The sequence below is a fragment of the Petromyzon marinus genome, chromosome 7 (genome assembly GCF_048934315.1).
Source record: "Petromyzon marinus isolate PM22_M1 ecotype Great Lakes invasive population chromosome 7, UKy_Petmar_22M1.pri1.0, whole genome shotgun sequence".
NCBI lineage: Eukaryota > Metazoa > Chordata > Hyperoartia > Petromyzontiformes > Petromyzontidae > Petromyzon > Petromyzon marinus.
The window spans coordinates 918,912-939,665 of NC_133673.1; the positions used below are offsets into that span (position 1 = coordinate 918,912).

Genomic DNA, 20,754 nt, shown 5'->3' on the forward strand with positions numbered 1-20,754 from the left:
TGTCTTTAGACCTGCCACCACCTGACAAGACAATTAGTCAATTTTGTCACGTAAACAAATCATGTCGATTAGTTACTACATCAGCAGACTGGTGTGCTGGAGAGGAAACCCACAAATGTTGTTGTTGAAGAGTAAACTCACAAATATTGTGGGTTTACTCTCTAACACACAGGTTAGTGCTGAACTAGTTACTAATAAGCACGTTTTGTTTACGTGACAAACTTTACTAATTGGCTGCGTCAGGTGGTGGCGGGTTTAACGACACATTTATATATTTACGCGACCTAACCCAAACAAACTATATTATGGTGAATGAAAACATCTTGACATTGTTCTTATTTAAACATTTCAATGTTTCTGTTGATCTCGGCCAGCTGAACGTACTCCTCTGCTTTGACCACTGCTGGACTGCTGCCAGTAAAACTGCTTTCATTCATTGCTTGGGATCACCTCACGTGAAGGTTGTTGACCAAATCCAGACAGATTTCTCAGTCAGCCTAGGTCTATCCAAACGGTGGCGTTAACTGCTTTACAGTTCAACAGAATTACCACCAGATTTTGGCACAAACCAAAACCTGCTACCCAAACACCTACCTCTACCTCACGTTTTGTTTTGGTTCCTCTTCAACCGACTAAATCTGCTGCTTGAGCCGGCCCTTCCATCTCTCACCCCCGTGGGAAATCTAGAGGCTCCTGTGCCATAGTACAGACGATTTGTCTATAAACTTGGGCTGAAGTTTCATGCTCTAATCAGACCAAATCATAATTAGTGGGCAATTCTTAGCAGAAATATTTAATGGAGTATGTACGATTAAATAATAATAATAAATAATAGATTTCGCACACCACAAATACAGAACCCCCACATATATATCGAACATTGCGCAAAGCTGCGTTGTGATTTGCGCTAGAAGCGCGCCGAATCCTCGTGCCATGCGAGTGGAGCCCATGTGCTCACGGTGCATCCACGCGCGTGCGCCGCGTTCACACTGCAGCCTACCGGGCAACGTGCACGTGTCATATATTTAGCTCAAACTGAGTTACGTGCACGAGCAGTAAGAGCGTATGCTAACCTGGAGTATTAAAGATTACATTTATCCCCACATGATAATTTCTGGGACAACAGTGGATCATATGGACCCTGATTAGCATCAAGGTCACAATGACCGTCACAGCACAAAGCGCAATTGAGGTCAATAATATTGGCTGAATCGTTTTAGGCCCAGGCCTTTCTCTCTTTACACTTTACAGTATATACAAACATGTATAAACTATTATTTTTTAAGTGTTTTAAAAATGTTAAAACCTATTATCGTCCGACCAAAAGTGTAAAACACAGCAGTGATCGTGGAATCAACAAATTACAGTTATTACCATTATGTACACCGAAGGTTTACATAAATTATTCACGAAAAATCAATTTTAAGAATTTTTAGAAAGCACTTTTTGTAAATGGACCAACCCCAGACGTAGGTCTCAGTAAGCCTAAGTTTATTATCAACACTGTGCAGTCTTTACCGTGAAGAAGTTCAACACAATACCGGTACCAAGCTGTGGTACAAATCAACTCCTGCCACCCAAACACAGATGCCGATTCCCGGACTGCACCGGGTCAAACTGCGCCATGCTGCGGGTCACAACTGGACAAGTAGCAACCATACATGGCGACCATGTTTGTGTTTCCCAACCCTATAGTACGGTGGTGAATTTCAAATTCAAGACCATGAAAAACTACAAATATTTGAAGGAAAGCGATATATAAATGCCTCCACATCCACTTGCAAGGAGTGAAACATGAACTGAAGCTGACAGTGAGAGAGCCACAGTGGGGAGGCAACACTACAGTGACAGTTATTTGCAATGTGTATTTTTGTGGACTGGTGACCAACACGCTGCTCTCTTCCACAATGTCTCACGTGTGGGGGAACTCTCAATAACACCACGGTGGCAAGTAAGTTAAATCGACATCTTTGCAGGCAAACGTTTTATCCCTCGCCAACAAGGACGTGCACTCTTTCAAGCGCTTGCAGATTCAGAATTTTAAAAAAACAAGCGTGCTTGACGGTGGACTGTACAACTGTCTTAGATAAAGTGCAGGAAGCAGGCTACTTGGTAGCGACCAACCAACCACAGGAGCAAGCAGGGTTCAAGGAACGGTTTTCTCTACCGCCGATCACATGCTTTCACCCTCTCAATAAGATTCTGCAAAAGACCAATATATTTAAATTACCATTGTGGCTGGCCTTTACAGACAATAAAATACATAATAAAATACAACTGACTCTGTGGAAATTAATGCAATAATTCAAGCTCTTAAAAACCGAGGCCTGAAACAAGCAATATCTCAAAATAGCAAAAAAACATCTACAAAAATGTAACCGTTACACTAATATTTTATGATCACATTTTTTAAAATAATTACATGGGGAGTCAGTTACGCATGAGAAAATGTTTTCCAAAATTTTTTTTGTCGTGTTACCCTCCACCACCTAACACAGCCAAAGTATTTATTTTTACAAGTACAGGCATTTTACACGCAAATAATTACTGCTTGATCTCACCGGTAAACTGAAGAGCAATTCTCACAAAGTTAACATGTAAATCAATACATGCGACGTTTGACTTGAAACTGTGATGCATCCCCAAGAAGTGAAACGAAGAAGTCATAACCTCTAGATTTGAAGCTTTCGTGACTGCAAGGATCCATACTCTTTGGTTCTATTTGGTAAAGTCACGTAGGTAAAAAATAAAACAACAAAAATCACGACGTTTCGGCCACAACACAAGCGGCCTTCATCAGGTGAAGGGACCAGACTGTCTCGAGGACAGCGCTGGAGTGAACACAGCCAAGCTCAAACCGCGACCTTTAAGGTGTGTGAGAGGAATTAAGGTGCCTTGACAAAGGAATTAGCATAAACATTAGCATTTAATTGGCGGACTTAGAATGATGAACGGTGTAGAGGGGGTGAACATTTGCAGGCCGGCGAGGGGGGGAGGGGGAGTTTACATATTTGTGGTGTGAAAAGGGAATTTTAAGAAGCTGCGAAAGTTTGGGGTACCACTACTTGAAAAAATATACTGTACCATTGAAAATTAGTTAAACTATATACTGTACCTACGGACTTTACCGAATAGAACCAAAGAGTAAGTCATAACTTGACGAGTTTAAACGCTTGTTCACGTGACAAATGTATTTGTTTGGCCATGTCAGGTGGTCGCCTCAGCCAAGGTTTAATTATGAATAATTTAAGCACTTAATATGCTGGTTATATAAATATATACAATTTTAACTTAATTGTCTAATCAATTTCACAATACACGACATTGTATTTTACTGCCTCTTTATCTGTCATGTCAATTTGCTCAGGGGCATGAGCACGCACACACACAAAAATTGTCTTTATTTTCTCAAGTGTATACCATAGTCTATGAGATATCAACGATTTACAAAGTAATCTGTGCTTTGCTGTAAACATGAGAGGCGCATTATAAAATTACAAGATTGATGGTGGCGGCGGTGATTAAGCACTGACCAATGGGGGCTTCATCTAAGTTGTACAAGCGATGTCGACAACTGCCCACGGCTCACCGCTGGTGAAGATGCCGACCTTTTCCCTTCACTCACCCACTGCCTGGCAATGTAACCTCACCTTGCATCTCAGCGGCAACATCTCCAGAGCTCATTCCCAGCATCCGTTCCTTCCAGTCCTTGGCCAGAAGTTGCTCCACACAGGAGGCATCTGGGGGCACAATCATTTGGGTCGTCATTAAAGCCCACAGCTCAGAGACATTGTCACACTATCACACAAGTAACATGACAGTCATTATTTAAAAACTTAATTCCCCTGTGATGACTCATGAAACAGATAAGACAAATCAAGGTAATTAAACCAAACACGACAAGATGATTCATATTCTTGGTTCTTTCGGTAAAGTCACGTTGAAGCGAAACAATAAAATAATAAAATATATCTAAAACAATAAAATTCTCGCCTGATGATGACTGCTTGTGTTGCAGTCGAAACGTCGTGATAATTTTATTGTTTTATATATATTTTATTATTTTATTGTTTTCCTTCAACGTGACTTTACCGAAAGAACCAAGAATATGAATCACTGCAGTCACGAAAGCTTTAAATCAACGACAAGGTGAGTTGAAGCTATTGCCATTTATAATAGAGGGGTATTAATTACCATGTAATAGCATCATGTGTGTATGCGTGTTGAACTTATTTCGCACCATACATAGCCAACCGTGCCAATCGGAGGTGCAACAGGGTCGAAAACTGTCCCGTAACACCAAATGCACTGATAGAATGCACAGCCCTTTGGCAGTCTTACTCATGGTGGATGAAGGCCTTCCCAAGGCATGCGGTGAGTGGGTGTTGTTTGACCATACTTCACCATGCTGTGTAGTGTGGGTTTTGTAAAGGTGGGAAACATAGACGCAGAAATGCAGCACAATGATCGATTTTATTGCAGTGCCCTCCACAGCCCACAACAGCTCCAGTGCCTATGGCACCTGATATGCAGGGTGGTTACCCCCATCATCGTGCTCTATCCAGGCTCACCCTCCTGATTAGCTTCTGTTGTTCAGGACAAAGCGTTAAAGTTAAGTCATTGATAATGTAATGGCGATAATGATTAATCTGTGGCATTCATAATGCAACGTCTTGGGCTTGTTTTTCCCAGTTCCTGTACAATGCATTTTTACTTTTACTAATCTTAAACAGAGAATCACTATACCTGGAAATGGCATCATTTTCCATGACCTCACTCATTTCTATTCTAGGAAATGCATTAAAACGCATTGTTTGTCTAAAGAGGTACGTTTTACCTGCATCCAGCTACGCTGAAAATTGCGCTCACGCTACCAGCTCCACAGCCGTGGCACGGCGGAGCAAATTAAACCGTGCATGTATGTATGCATGTATGTATGCATGCAGAACTTATTTCGCACCGTATGTAGCCAGCCATGCTAATCGGAGGTGCGGGCGAAGAACAACAAACTAAACACAAAAGCAATTCGAAAGAAATTAGTTTTCAATCTAGATCCCGGTGGCTCGCTAATATCAGAAGCAAGAGCGTTCCAGACGGCCGCAGAATCGCATCTGAAAGTGCCGCGTGATAATGCGGTGACCACCGTCTTTGAAGCGGCACAGCGGTGATGCGCCGGAGCTGTGCATCCTCAACTTTGCAGCCTCACTCCAAACGGCTTCAAAATGAGTTTGACGTTCTCCCTCTCATCTGCACGGATTTTCTCCGAGTTCTCCAGCTTCTTCCCACAGCCAAACACGGATAAAATCATCGGGTGTTGGCCAAAAATCCCATTGAGGCAGGGCTCTCCTGGGTAAGTAAGTAATTAAGATGACTATACCTATTTCACACGTACAAACATGTTGTTTCTCAAGTGAGCAGCACTGTGTCACAGCCATGTGGGCAAACAACAAATGAGCTCGCAGCTCTCCACACTCATTAACGCCGACGACAAGATAAACCGTTGTACATCTGCGCAGCCCCTCGGCCTCACGGCTGTGGAAGAGTGCGCTCATTTCTATCTGCCTTGCAGCCTTGAGTGGCACAGAAGTGGCATGTTAGCTCCTCACCGCACGCATTCTCCCACGCAAACCGTAATCTTGTAGACAGGTGGGCATCTGCCTGTGGACATTAAATACGCAGTGGGTACGTACGTATGTTGAACTCCTTTCACACCGCAAGTAGCCAACCGTACTAATCAGAGGTGTGTTATGTGTGCCCATGTTGGCTATTCTGCGAAGACACGCGTGGCAAAATGCCACTATCTCGGCCACACGTACGTGTAATTCAACTCTTCCTGAAAACAAGACAGATGCTCTTCGCGTTAGAGATGCCCTCGTGGTCGCCACGCTTGCACTGGGCGCAGCTGCCCAGTCAGTTGTTTGCAAACATGCACCATCAGGCGTAAAGTGAAGGTTAGAGACTTTGTATCATCATTATTCTATTATTATTATTCACATTAATAAGTTACGACATTCGTGGGGCCACGGCTACGGCCGTCACCTGCCTGGGTCTGAGCCGGTACACTCCGGGAATTGGCGTCTGTATTCAGGTGGCAGGAATCGATTAGTCCCGAGATCTGGTACCAGTATTGCTGTGTTGAACTTCATCACAGTTTACTGCCCAGTTCCGATGACGGACCCAGTGCTGACTGAGAATTGTGCGTGCGGGTTTTGGTTTAGAGTGGAAAAAGGTAAAAACACGTGCCGCGGCCCACATCCTAAATATGACCATAATGCACTGCAGTGCTCAATCTTCTTAGATTAACAACTTCCTCTCCGCGACGACACATTTCACTCACTTCAGTACAAGTGACACTGATGTGCCTTGCTGATCTGCAAAGTCTCAATGTAAACACTGAATTCTGCCTGCGATCAAATTAAGTCAATGCATCATACAACTAACATGTGTGTATATTCTTGGTTCTTTCGGTAGTCACATAGGAGGGAAACAATAAAATAATAAAACAATAAAATCCTCACGACGTTTCGACTGCAACACAAGCAATCATCATCAGGTTTTCACACCTCATCATCAGGTTTTCACACCTAATGATGAGTGCTTGTGTTGCAGTCGAAACGTCGTGAGAATTTTATTGTTTTATATTCTTATTATTTTATTGTTTCCCTTCTACGTGACTTTACCGAAAGAACCAAGAATATGAATCCCTGCAGTCACGAAAGCTTTAAATCAAAATGTAACATGTGTGTCTGTTTATCGACACCCTGCACACTCTTGCACACGACGTGTTCCGTCTCATGGGATTTCCCACGTTAAATACGTCTTAAAGAAACCACCGTGACATACACAAGTTTCATATTGATTTGTGATCATTAAAAGCTATAAATACTCGCATACTTGTTGTGCTATAAGGTATTCACCCTCCAGCGATGGCACAGTGATTAGCACCTCCAGGTAAGAACCCGGCCTTCTCCGAGTTCAATTCCTGGTCACGGCTGACGTCAATGGCGAGAGCAGCATGTGAAATCATCCTAGTCCCCACACGTTCACGGACCCGCGCCGACCAGGGTGGTCGAGTACGGTGAAGCAATCTCCACGACCAACGTGACCTACCGAGGCCGTTATCCAGCAGTGGACTGAACAAAACGATGTTCGTGAGTGACCACTAACTTCAGCAGGGCATTTGTTTTTGCTCCGATTTCCATTCGCTTCTTTGATGTACTCTGTTATAGGCTGTTGCTTTTTGTCGTTTTGGTGAGCCAGGCCACTCTCGTTATCCTGTTTCCGCGAGTCCTCACCCTGGTTGCACAAACTAAACTTGAAACGTAATCGTCACCGTCAATTAATTGATGTTGTTACATCATGGGAGCTTGATGGGAAAGCCTCAGGCAGGGCAACAGGATGGTGCAAACTCAGTCACAACCATCTCTGATCTTACACGTAAGTTTAACATTTTCTCACATAGCTTGGTTATATTTATTAAACCTTGTAAAATATGATGTACAAGCTCAGTAGGAGTTAACTTCAACTCAACATACAATGTAAATACAACATTTAAAATTAACTACCATATTATATATATTACTATCCCCGACAGATCTATGCAAAGTCTGAACACAAACTGTATCTCAAGATGACATGGTGCTGTACAACTACAGCTAGGGTGAAATTACACGAACATTAGTGGGGGGCGGGGGGGGGGTAGAGGCGTCTGATTACTCTCAGTCGATTTAGAAGGTTGTAACGATATCCATGTAGGGATCGCCACCTTTCTCACTGTAAACCAGACCCAGACAGATTCCTTCAGTCAGCCTGGGTCTATCAATACTCTGATGAAGTTCAACACAATGATGCCAGCAACAGATCTCGGGATACAAATCAATTCCTGCCATCCAAACACAGATGCCAGTTCCCCGACTGTCCAGGTAAAACTAAAGACAGGTGACAACCCTAATCCGCATACGTCAACTTGATTAAGAAGGATGAGAGAGGCACGTGTAAGAGTTGGACGTAAGGGTTCATGAGTTTGAGCAGAAATCAAATTCCCTTACGCTTGCACGTGGCAGGAAAATGGAGTCAGTTGTGAGTTTAGCTGACATCATGGACACATTTATAAATAACGCGATCTAACCCAAAAACCTTTATTATGAATGACATCATGGAGTCCAGAGAGGGCAGCAGCGGAGATGAACGGGTAGCCGATGAAGGGGTTTGGAGATAAAAACGGTGCCTGTTAGTAGTAAGGGAATGTAATGAGAAGCGTATGAGATTATCCTGGCCTCTTGAGTTTTCACCTGGTTAAACAACATAAACTTCAATTCAACCAAAATCCCAATCACCGATTTAGTTCATTGTGGCCTGATTACAAGCAGGCACACCGCAGCAAGAAAACAATCTGTCAGAGACAGATTGTACATGCGTACAAACACGTCGAGTCAGAAGTTGTTATATTTCACTGGGTGATTAGGTGGTCGGCACTTCCCCGTCGTGCATTATAGACACTCCCTACATGTGATTGTGGCCCCAGTATTAACGACCTCACACAGAAACCCTCACAGAGTAAATGCTAGAAGTGATTCATGTAAAAATATGAGAATGTCATCATCAAAACACTGTAATGCGCACACAGGACTGCCGTCAGTACCACTGCGGGTCTGCCGGCTTGAGTTATCACGAACGCGCCGATCCACCGCCGTCGTTATCCAACACCGGCCACGGACAACCGCAGAGCGCTTTCTGCCTGGCAGGCGTTGCCGATGGAGCCACGCTCGCTCCGAGCCACCTGCGCACCCCCCCCTCCTCCTCGGCTCCTACTGCCCGGCACTAACTGGACCAGTTTGAACACGCATTATTGTCGGGTAAAAGACACGGTGCCGAAAGAGAAGGCCATCGATAGCACGCGTTGTGGGCGAGACATGAGATGCTGTTAACGTGTCTTTACTAACACTTCAAAATCGCCTGCGAGAGTTTACGCGTTAGCGATTGATCATGCGTGGTGTAAGTGCTGCATCTTGATTGATGAGATCACGATTAGTGTCTCTAACGAGTTCCGTTTTTTGCAGATCGAGAGGAAATAGGAGAGCTGTTGGCTTCACAGAAGTAGAGCAAAATGAGTGGAGGTGACAGCTCAAGCTCCTTGATGGGAGACACTGATACAGAAATGCTGATAGTCGTCGGTAAGATACGTGTGTGCGGTGTACGGTGTCTGTTTTACGCAACCGACTGTAACCAAATAAGATTCACCGCTTCTTTTGTGAAGGTCGCTTGCGTGCCTGCATTTACACGGGACGGCTATTTACGAGAGAAGGGTATTTACTTTGGATGGGTATTTACTAGGGATTAGTATTTTCCTAACAACTTAGTTGCAACGTCTATCAATACAAGACGAAATGTTTGGACTGTGACACCGACACTTACTTCCCTGTAAAACGGTGATGTGTGTCCGCTGTCCTTGATGGCATAATTCCCCAGAAAACTCGTCAAGCATGAGCAGGAATCAAGCGTCCCACCCAGTACAAACTGGCTTACAAGCGGCACTGTTAACAAATGTAACCCGTCAAGTCAACGTGAGTTCCTACTCACGTGGGCATCGAGGCATTGGTGCTCATCTCCTGTTTACAGCCCTGTAAAGTCAGTGGTGATAATTCCACAATTCTAAGACAGGGGTGAGTCTATCCATAGGACAACAACTGTTGACTTCTTTACAAAGTTGTACTAATTGTATCAACCTCGCAGGAATGATATGGCGAGTCAATCACCATTCCTCCAACCAGGATTTGAACTCACAACCTTGCGATTGTTAGCGGCTCGCTCTGCGGAGTGTCGGCACCGCAAATCGTCCATTCAGCAGCGAGTGTGGTGGCGTTGGAGCGTTTCTCTGTCTGGTCGCAGGCCTCTCCAGAAGCCCATTGTAGGACACGACCCTCACAAATTGACGCCGAACGTGGCCCGGACTTCCGTGCGCACTTCACACATTGCACTTACAAAACCCTTCCACCGCCATACTGCAACACTTCATGTTGCCAGAGCGCTATTTTATATAATTTCAAACAACTATGAGAAGTATAAAAATTACCAAAAATGTATTTAAAAAAAAAGAAAGAAGATCCTCAGAATAGAAAATAGAAAGTCACAGTTTCAGCTGACAGCCAAAGCAACACCGACTTCAAAGCGACATTGCCGAAGGGCACGGCAGCGTTTGGAATATGGATGATGCTACGGGTTTTATATATATCATCTCATCACACATATGCCAATGATTGCCTCACGGCGGTATGGCCAATGGGGGAACCATCCAGGCTCAGCACGGGCGCTCCGAATCCCAGCAAGTGACCGAGCGAGGGAGGGTGTTAATGTTTAAAAAATGAAACTTACAAATGTTGGCTTTGAACAGTTGACACCGTCTCTCAGTGACTGACGTGTGTCACGGGGCCTCCACACCTAGCGAGAGACGGCCAGGCTCCAGAGGCAGGCATCAGGGCCTCACCGACGTGGTCAACACTGCAGCCACCCATCTACGCATGCCCTGACTGCTCTTATCTGGAGGCCGACTTGGCCTGCGAATCTTCCTGCTTCATGCTGCCAAACAGTGGCGGTTCCAGGTATCGCTAGAAATAATGACTACCTCCGATCATCAAAAAAAGTTGCCCATAACATGTGATCACTGTCTGCGCGATTTGCGTCATCCACTCATATGAACATTTAAGTCCCACAATTTGTTTAATATGCTGCCAAAAATGTGCAGCCATATTTGTGGGCAAGACACCCACTGGAAAAAGACGTATTACAAAAGAGCGACAGGTCAAGTATCTCCGCCAGTGATGCCCCTTCTGTGGCCTGGAGCCCAGGTAGCGCAGGTATCCCCGCAGCATCGCTACTCGAAGATAAATCTTGGGACGCTGCTTCTACCTGATACTAACGACAGCCCCGCGAATGTTACACATTCTCCTCGACGGCCCTCGCAAATGTGATGCACAGCATGGGGTGACGGTTGCTACTCGGCACAAGACAGCATAAACACTGCAATATATTTGACCCCAATGTGTCAAGAAAATGCCTCCCGTGTGATTCAGTTGCTACGTGGAAGATGCATCTTGTTGTATATAGGAAGACCTGCTGTTATCCGTGGGAGTGATAGGGTCCAATATATCGCAGGCTTAACCGTGAATATACTCCACTCATCTGCGGGGGAAAATCACGAATAATTATTGGAAGCCGTTTCCCATTGACTCACATCGCACCAACTGCTGACCACACCACGCCACCGTTCAGTTCAGTTAATTTATTGGATATAGCCCTGTGAGCCATGCGGCTCTTGAATCGGGTGCAACCGCAACAAACAAAAACATGAACAAGAAACATCTTAAAGTGGCTACGTGCAACAGAAAATCCAGGAAAAAACAGCAAAGTCTTCCAGAAAAAGCGCCGTGCCGGCCTTAATAGCTGCTCGTTAAGAGTCCTTGCCTCGATGGTCAGTCGGGAGATCTTTGTGTGTGTATGTGCGGTACGTTTTATCCACCATCCGTCTCACCTCGCATCACACTCACTCCAACACCCTCGGCGGAGCGAGAGGGACTTCTCTGTTCGAGACAACAGCTGCTACATCCCGATTACCAATATAATGCCATCAACCAGAATAACTCTTCCCCCACTTAATTTACCATAACCTTCCGAAAAGATATACATACAGGTTAAAGATTGCAGCACGAGTCTGTGCACAAATGGGATTCGGTGAATAACTTTACAACTCGCCTTTTGCCCATCCAAGGACGGGTTTATTGCAGCAAATCTGAAACTTGCAGGCCAAAAGCAGACCGCGACGTGATATATTCATTGCATCAATTCGTGTGCAATTTGTAAGGCCGCGGTGACACAGACCTATTTCATTTAAAGGTTATAATCCCTTGTTCATCATGACGTCCTTTTTACTTTGATGTCTCAACAACAGCGTTGTGGAGATCACGTGACGTGAGGGTTCTGCCTTTGTAGTGAGGGTTGTGAGTTGACGCCGAGGGGGGCAGAGGCGCCTCGCCCCCCCCCCCCATGTGGAGTGACGTCACCCGCTAATTATTATTAATGGCGGGGGGGGGGTGCCCATTTGGAGGACGTCACCTGTTCATGAATATTAATGAGGAGGGCTGTTCGATTTGGTGACGTCACCTGCTCATGATTATTAATGAGGGGGGGTTCTCCATGCTGAGTGACGTCACCCGCTCATGATTATTAATTAGGGGGGGGTCCATGTGGAGGACGTCACGCGCGGGACACACAGACATTCTTAGCTCATTAGAGTAGTAAATGCCAACCGATGATAGCTCCGTGAGATAAGTAGGTGCTGTACATCCCAATACAGCATGCAGAAATGACAAAAACAACGCATATGGACGTACACATGCGGCCAGAAGGGCATATCGATCTCCTGGCCACTGGTCAGGTGAAGTTGACATCAGGTGAAGAAGAGACGTAACGATGAAGTTGCAATATGAACATAGTTGTCAACCCATACGGTTTACCCGTATTCTTGTACAGGGGAAATTGACTTTTCAGGCCCATACGGCATACAGCCCTTTCAATAGGGGCAACAATAATGCGTCTATTTGTTTGTGTTTCTCCCTTTTGATGGGGCTTTGTAGGATGAACGTTGAGATTTATCAGGGGCACGGGGGGTGAGCAATGAGGTCTGAATTGGTCTCTAATAAGGTAGGCAGCACTGATAAGGGGCTGAGAGATTTGTCAGTGCAGAGACCGTCGCTTTTCAGAAGCAATCTGTTACCGACTTCAGGTTGCAGTGGATTTTAGTCACGGAATCCGTGAAACTACTCGATGTTGAGTTGAACACCGTTCCCTTACAGCTATGTTTTCATTTTTATTTTGAGTGTTCAAATCAGAAGGGAAAACATTCATGACGCTCATTTGTGAATAAGCAACAATGCGAGCGATACAAATACATCGGTCGCCTTTCCAATAATGCACACATTAGGTTTAAAACGTCTTATTATACGAGTGTGTGTGGGTGAGCGGTGGTGCAAGTGGCTATCACTAACCTTCACCCACCAGACTGGTGAAGTATAGTCAAACAACCCCCATGGGGATGGCCTTCGTGTATGCACTGATGTTGAACTTCGTTCGCACCGTACGTAGCCGACCGTGCCTATTGGAGGTGGAATGGCAATGAGTTAAAACTATTATTATACTCGATATGGATTGTTAGTCCGGACAAACTCGCCCCTAGACCCCCACGCCAATTGCCGTGAATTAGTTGCCGCTTGTAAGCTGATGATTTTTTTACTTCATGCGAACGAGGTTAAGGGTAAAACAAACAAATATAAATACAACGCATACTTTTTTTTAAACCAAATAATTCGACTTTGTCGGCCCTGGTGAATCGAATCCGCTCTATAATTTACAAAAGCCTGGCGCGTGACACGAACTTCGTTTTAAAACATACAACGGATAGGCGCGCACCTTTGTGGGGGCGGGGCTGAGGGGGTGCGTGAGCTTGGTGGGGAGGGGGGGTCGCGGGGGTGGGGGCCCGGGGTCAAGAGTCACCCAGAGGCCCTCCCAATTCATCCGGCGTGACTGCTGCATCTGGACGGGTTTTGAATGTCGCCTCATCATTATTATTCGAGCTTGTGTCGGTTGGGTGGGGGGTGTGATGCGTGGCTGTAAAAAGTGGGCCCCGCAAATGTGGAGAACCAGAAGGGCGGCGCAGTTGTATTGTTGTGGCAGCTTTTAGTAATCCAGACGATGTGAGGAGGAGGTATGTGACATTCACCGAAATGTAATTATTGTTTAGAAACATATCAACAAACTGTCAAGCAATGCCTTCATCAGTCTAACGTTCTCATTCAAATATTGTAATGTTGACAACAATACTTTAACAAAAAATGCTCAACCCCTATCAGCTATTCTATTGGCAGAATCAGAATATTTACTTATATACTAGAGGAATCCGATGGCAGTTGTGCCAGACTGGAAAAAAAACACGTGCTCATAGCAACTGTAACATTATTATTATCACTTTCGAAAGTTTGTTTGACTATCTGTGCACCCACTCAAAAGTAGTTGACTCAAGCCCCACAGCGGGTTGGCTACACACAGACCAAGAGGGAGGGAGATGCATGAAACCACACAGAGCCTGCCCAACGCCGGGGCCGAGTCATCGCCGTGCCACCTCGCCACTCGCACATACGTCATCGGGCATCGCGCCGAACGCGATCCATCCGCACGGCTGCCATCATCACCATTCTCGTGCTCCCCCTGCCAAGGATTGGAACCGTGGAAAATATTGGTGCAAGGATTTTGTACAATATAAGTGCAAAGCCACGTGCTTTGCCCCTCCCATTCCTATGGGAATTATATGATAGTTGTATTATAAAGGAAGCCATTTGGTGTTTGACCATCTTAACACCTGTTTTATTACCAGAAAGAGTGAAATCTATTCGTATTTTTCATACTTTGATCCTGGCAAAAAGGTCCCATAGATTTAACAATTAAATTGTTGTGATTATAACAGCAGATGTAAATGCGCAGGCCTGCGAGAGCCCACTCGCACAACTGCTGGCGGAATGGCCTCCATTAGAGGGAGCTCGAGGGAGAGCTCAACTCTAATTTGGCCTTCTCTTCCACGATGACCAAACGTCTGGGGAAAGAGGTGCAGATACCCACACTTTATCCCACCACACGCGACCTGCCAGTCGACCGGCTGTGGTATAAACCCCATCCCTACCACTGGGTGGACACAAAATGTAAGGTGGGGGGGGGTTAAGAAACTCGCACCATCGCATCGATGGTCGTGCCGCGAGATGGAACCAGCGACCTCTGCACGTCCACTGTGCGAACCATCAGCATCCATATGGTTTTAATAATACCCAAACACATCTTCACAATCACAGTGGTTAGTTATTACTACTACTACTGCTCCTGTGTTGGTGTTTTTATTTATTTTGGTTGCATAATTCCTTGGTCGTGTTCCCCGAATGAAACAAAACACGTTTCAATAATCCACATGATTTTGTTGATAAAATGACAAGTATTCAAACAAGATTCACATGTGCATTCTTTGGTTATTGTGGACGTACATTTTCAATATGCTGTATTGCAAAATAACGAATAACGAACGAACGAACGAACCAAAGAAGAGTAAACGTTGTTCTGAGATGTTCTGTTTGATGAACGCCAGTGCAAAATAAATTCAGCAATGGAGCATGAAAGGCCAAATTAAACATGCATATTTAACACGTAACATCTTTGCCATCGAAATGAAAGTCAGCCCTTGCCTTCAGAGCAATAAGTAAGCAAAACATAATTGATGTTTATGGTAACCCTAAAGTATGAACAAACTCCACTGTTAATAAAAGCAGAACGTGTATTGTTCTTGATCCAGATTACTCTTGAAGGGGCCTGGCATGAGATCATACACAAGTCTCGTTGGAAGATGACTCTTTAACAACAAACATCATCATCACTTGACAGAGATCACGAGTGGCAAATATGCACTGCTGGATTAGCAAACACTGGTGGTTTATAAGACCGCTGGTCAAAGAATGGCGTGTGGCAATTGTTTACACACGCGCACACCCATCCCCAGCCAGCCACACATTACGTTCCCTGGTCACACAATGCACAGCAGACACTGCAGTGTTGGCCACCACAGTTGCATAAGTTACAGCGACTAAGAGCCAAATCAGGTGCAGTAGCCGCAGCAGCCACAGCAAAGGGCAGCTGCAATAACCTCGGCTGTCGCAGTCACACCGGTGGGGGAGCCGAGGGCCCAGCGGTGGCACGTCCGCTCATCGAATCCAGCGGGGCCACCTTGATTATTACTGCGGGTGGAATAACTTCAATGACACAGCGCGACGACGCCTGCTCCACAGTGGAAGTTACAGATCCCGTGATGTCATTCGCAAGATGGGGGCACCGGCATTGCGTGCCGGTGTCGAGGTCAAAATTTGCTAAATTCAAAAGTTACCCACAAATTAGTTCAATTGGGATTATCCAAAGTAGCAATCATTGACTCCGACTGGCAGACTTTCCCCAGGTTACCCTTGCACATGAGACTCATCCTGTTCTTTTGAGTTGTCACATATAGTTAAAACAAAGTACACTTTAAACACCCAGCAGCCGCTGTAGATGCGGTTATCACACAATGCACATCATACTTCAACCACAGCTGAGGGGGATAGCCTAGCGGATAGCATTAGGTTACTAGGGTGGGAGCGTGGGTTCAAATCCAGGCCTGGGTGGAAGACATTTGGCCGGCAGGGTGGTCGAGGGATAACACTTGTGTTTCACAGCAACAAGGGCCTGGGTTTGATCCGCAATCTGGGCACCTATCTGCGTGGCATTTGTATATCCCCCCCATATTCTCTATGGGTTTCCTCCCACAGCAAAAATAAAATACAATGTAAGTGGTATTGGGCAAACATCCCAATGCTGAAACATGACCTGCAAGTTGCTCCGTTGAGAATTACATTCGTTAGAATCGCTCCCTGAAGCAACATTTCACTGGAACCCTCTTGAATTCCAGCCTTGAGACTCAATGAGGCTTTTGTGGGTAAACAAGCATCTTAATACAAAAAAAATAACAGCGGACACAGCACCTGGATTAACTGCAGGCACCCCAGCAGATACAGCAGTGGAACGGGATGGAGGGCACAGCAGAGACAAGAGACAACAGGCACACGCGGCGCCGCGAGCGCATGTGTGTGTGTGACGGTGCCTTGTTTAGTCGTTGGGGCGGTCACGGCCAACCAAGCCACACGCAAGAAGCGCTTGCATCTGGCTCGGTCTTGGCTGTGCCCCAAGTCGAAGCTAACAAACAATCTGGCAAGGGGAGCAACAATGCCCACAGCCAGCCCTCATCACCCAGCCCTCCCCACCCGGCTCACCTCCCGCCTGCTGCTGTCACTCAGGACTGCTCAGCCCAAAGCCCCGCATACACAAAACAGGTGCCCAGAAAGAGTTATTTTATTGCACCACATAAAACCATCGCCTTGCAGTGTTACAGTTGCATGCCAAACTACCCAAAGGAGATTATATATTAGCATACACCAGTGTAAATGTTTGCGCACACAGTCTTAATTATGTTCTCTAATGACAAGACAACCGTACGTATATAATGAGGGCCCGGCCGCCCTCGCGAGTGGAGTTGCAGAGGGCTTCGCTTGCTATGAGCTCCACACAGCACGATGGCTCCGCTTACGTTTCGCTCGCAGCCAAACGTTGAAAGCACGTACGACTGCCTGCCTGTTATTCCTGCTGGTTTCCATGTCGCCGTGGGTGGGATGCACGTCCGGCACGCGGCGCCTTACTCCTGTGAATTACGTCACAGGGCCTCCTCTCATGTACGCAGCAGCGGCCGTCGTGCTCGGGCGACTCCCAGCGGTGCAGCGCAACCACCTCGTGCCCCAGTGGGGGCCGGCAACAGTGGCAGCAGCCGCCCCTGGCTGCACGGCGCCCGTAACGCAAAGGGAAACTGGAAGTATAAACGTCCTGCCCGTGGCCAATATCCACGGAGCACATTCTCAAGTGCGGCGGCGGCGGCGAGCTGAACGGCTCGCAGCCAGCCCTCACCAATATCTGGCTTTGTAAAAATCACGTTGCATCGAATTTAGATTTTGCACAATTCGGCCTTTTTTCCTCCGCTCGGGGCTTCATTCTGTAAAAGCCCTTTCAATTATTTGCGACCAAAGAGCGTGGTCTGAGAGTGATGCTCGAAAGATGCCACGTACAAAGGCGACTGAAGCCAATTCTAGGTCATTGCTAAGTGGGACTTTGCTGTTAGAGTGACTTGTGACAATGGAGAAGTATTTACTCTCTGCTGTGGTGCTAAGTGGTTGGGTAAATTCTAGATTTATGGTTGGGTAAAATTCAACTGGATACAAATGCAAAAAAACAAGTCTTGCTGTCTTCAGTCTGATAAATGTACAGTTTCAATCCACTGCTAAATGGAGGCATCCTCATGTTGCAAGGGCATATACTTCGCTTCGTTGGCCAGTGTGGGCTGGTGAAGGGTGGGCGCGAGGGGAAGGGGTGGCAGGATCGATTCAGATGTCACACGCCACCGATGTTAGCCATGCAGAGGAATTGAACTCGTGTCACCAGGTTCAAAGTTCACTGTGAGAAACCCTGCTCCAACACTCTATGCCCATGCAATGTGTAAGAATTTGCATGCATACAACAGTGGGAAGTGTGCATAACAGTCCCCTATTGTTCATTGTGCTCCGTCCACTGACGTTGCCTGGGTCTCTCGGGTTGCCACCTGTCCGGGTTTGAACCGGAACAGTCCAGGAATTGGCATTTGTGTTCGTGCGGCAGGAATTGATTTGTACCGAGATACGGAACTGGCATTGTGTTGAACTTTATCGCAGGATAATGCACAGTTTTGATCATAGACCGAGGGTGGCTGAGATATATGTCTGGGTTTGGTCTACAGTGGAAAAAGTGGTGGCAACGTGTTATGTAGTGACCGTCTTTGTTCAATAACTAACCAAAAGCTTCTACATCATTAGACCTCCTTTGCCAGTACCAAAATGTAATAGGATTTTCCCCCTTTTTTTCTGGCAACAAAACTGAAACCTTTATTACAAGGATTCATGTCTGCATTAACCACAATGCCTGCAGTCAAAACGCCTTCTGGCGTCATCTGGTCGAGCACCAATTGGGTCGAGGCTCAAAAGAAAGCCGTCCCTTGGTGTGGACCAATCAGTTTCAAGGACAATGCATATATTATAGTATGTTTTTTGTTTTCATTTTGACTGCAGGTATTGTGGTTAATGCAGTCATGAATCCTTGTAAAAAGGTTTCAGTTTTGTTGCCAAAAAAGGGGAAAAATCCTATTATAACCAAAAGCTGTTGCGAGGATGACCGGAGTTCGTGTGATGGTTTATGTTCCTTGACGATATCAGCAAGGTATTCTGGCTCATTTGTAGCAAGCACTTTGTGTGTAATGAGTGCGAACTTATCCTAAGTGGAGACTGATCCTGCAACATGAATGTTGAATTATCAGCACTGGCCCAGGGCCAGCAAAGGAGTGGAACAGTCGTCCTCAATATTTATGCGGTGTTGTGACTAGCTCTTCTCAGTACAGACTGAAAATGTGAAACTTCTACCATTGTATGTACGAATGTAAATTTATCTACGTTTGCACCGTACATAGCCAAGCATGCTAATTGGAGGTGCGGGGGAAGGACGAAAAACTAAACAAGAACTAAACAACAACAAACTAAACTACCATTGGTTCAGGACCACGACCCAATGTGCAGTTGAGGCTTTTATTGCACGGATTGTGTAAAATTCAGCTACAATTTTGTCTGCAACTTCTGGGTCACCATTACCAGAAAACTTCTCGTACTCAACTGCACTGGGTCACGTGACGACGTCGTGTTGCTGCTTGGGATGCGGTCGACTGAGATTATCGAGTGGGTCGACTAAGTTCACCGCGTTGTGTGTGTGATGTCGAAAGCTGCACACTACACCGTGGTTTGCACCATCTCATGGGCTTGTAAAGACCCATCCCCCTAGCAAGTCACTGAAATTGCCACTCTTCGGAATTACGATTCAATCCAGAAACCCAGTGCTGTTTTGTCCAATTTCACCAACTCATTTATATTGCTTGTGAAATCTCCTTTGTCCATTATCCTAAATGAGATATTACCATATGAATGAAAGTTAAGAATACATATATAATCGAGTATGTAATGTACAATTCAAGCATATTGTTTAAGAGTAAACATCACTTTTAATTAATTTCTTAATGCATCGTAAGATGCCATGACTAGAATTGCGACATCAGTGTTCTGCCATATCAGAACATAATGCATCGTGGTGAGGCATCATAACAGGACTTTGTGACAATGTCACTTTGTAGGAACTTACCAATGATTGTCCTACGGAGAGACTGGTGTTGTGAAATGTCCTGGTATGGCAAACTGTCGTAAACTGGCACACACCGAACACTGGGCAACTCATAATAAAGGTTTTTGGGTTCGATCGCGTAAGTATAAATGTGTCGTAACCCTCCACCACCCGACACAGCCAGTAAGGTTTGTCCCGTAAACGAAGTGTGCCAATTAGTTACTACTTTGGTCCACCGGTGTGTTACGCGATCTAACCCAAGAACCTTTATTATGAATAATATTGGTTTGCGAAAGCCTACGTGTTAAACTGACTGGGAAACTCACTCCAATACGTGCGTTGTCACTGCGTGCTTCAACGCGTGCATTATTGACACCAATTCGCGTGTCATATAATACGCGCTAGACCCTACTTGATCGACTGCAAACATCTAAACAGCGGCAGGAGCGGTGCAGTAATGCGGCCGAGAGCCAATTGAGACAACGTCACGCGGACCACCGATTCCGGGCCGGGCGTGTGGCCGCTTGGAGGCGCGATGGCGTTGATTCGTCGTCATTCGACGTTTCCCTGAACTGCCTCTGCGCTGGAGCCGTTTGTGAGCCGAGCCCTCCGGCACGGGCCACCCCGCGGACAGCCGAATTCATCGACACTCCCAGTGATTTACATTTCACACAGCCCAGCCCACTCGAGACCCATTCATCGTGAATAGAATGAGGAGGGTAATATTTACACACACACATATATCAAAATGTATGTAAATAATAACACATAGCTGCTGAGCACAAATCCAAAGGCCCAAACGTCAAATGGCTAGCGACGAGGGATACCCCCCACGTGCATCATGTGGGGCAGGGGCACTTGCGTGCAACTGGCCTGTTACGATGGGAAATGAACAGATTT

The 20,754-nt window shown here is 45.8% G+C and overlaps 1 protein-coding gene across 4 annotated transcripts in view; it reads right to left on the bottom strand.

Moving 5' to 3' along the window:
- Positions 1 to 20,754, bottom strand: part of LOC116939824 (transcription factor Sox-5-like) — a 311,281-nt gene that overhangs the window by 206,162 nt on the left and 84,365 nt on the right. For all 4 annotated transcript variants that reach the window (XM_032948675.2, XM_076065203.1, XM_032948674.2 and 1 more), the window contains one exon: positions 3,651 to 3,740. In XM_032948675.2, coding sequence (XP_032804566.1) covers positions 3,651 to 3,740 — 90 coding nt within the window. The remainder of the gene's footprint in view (positions 1 to 3,650; positions 3,741 to 20,754) is intronic.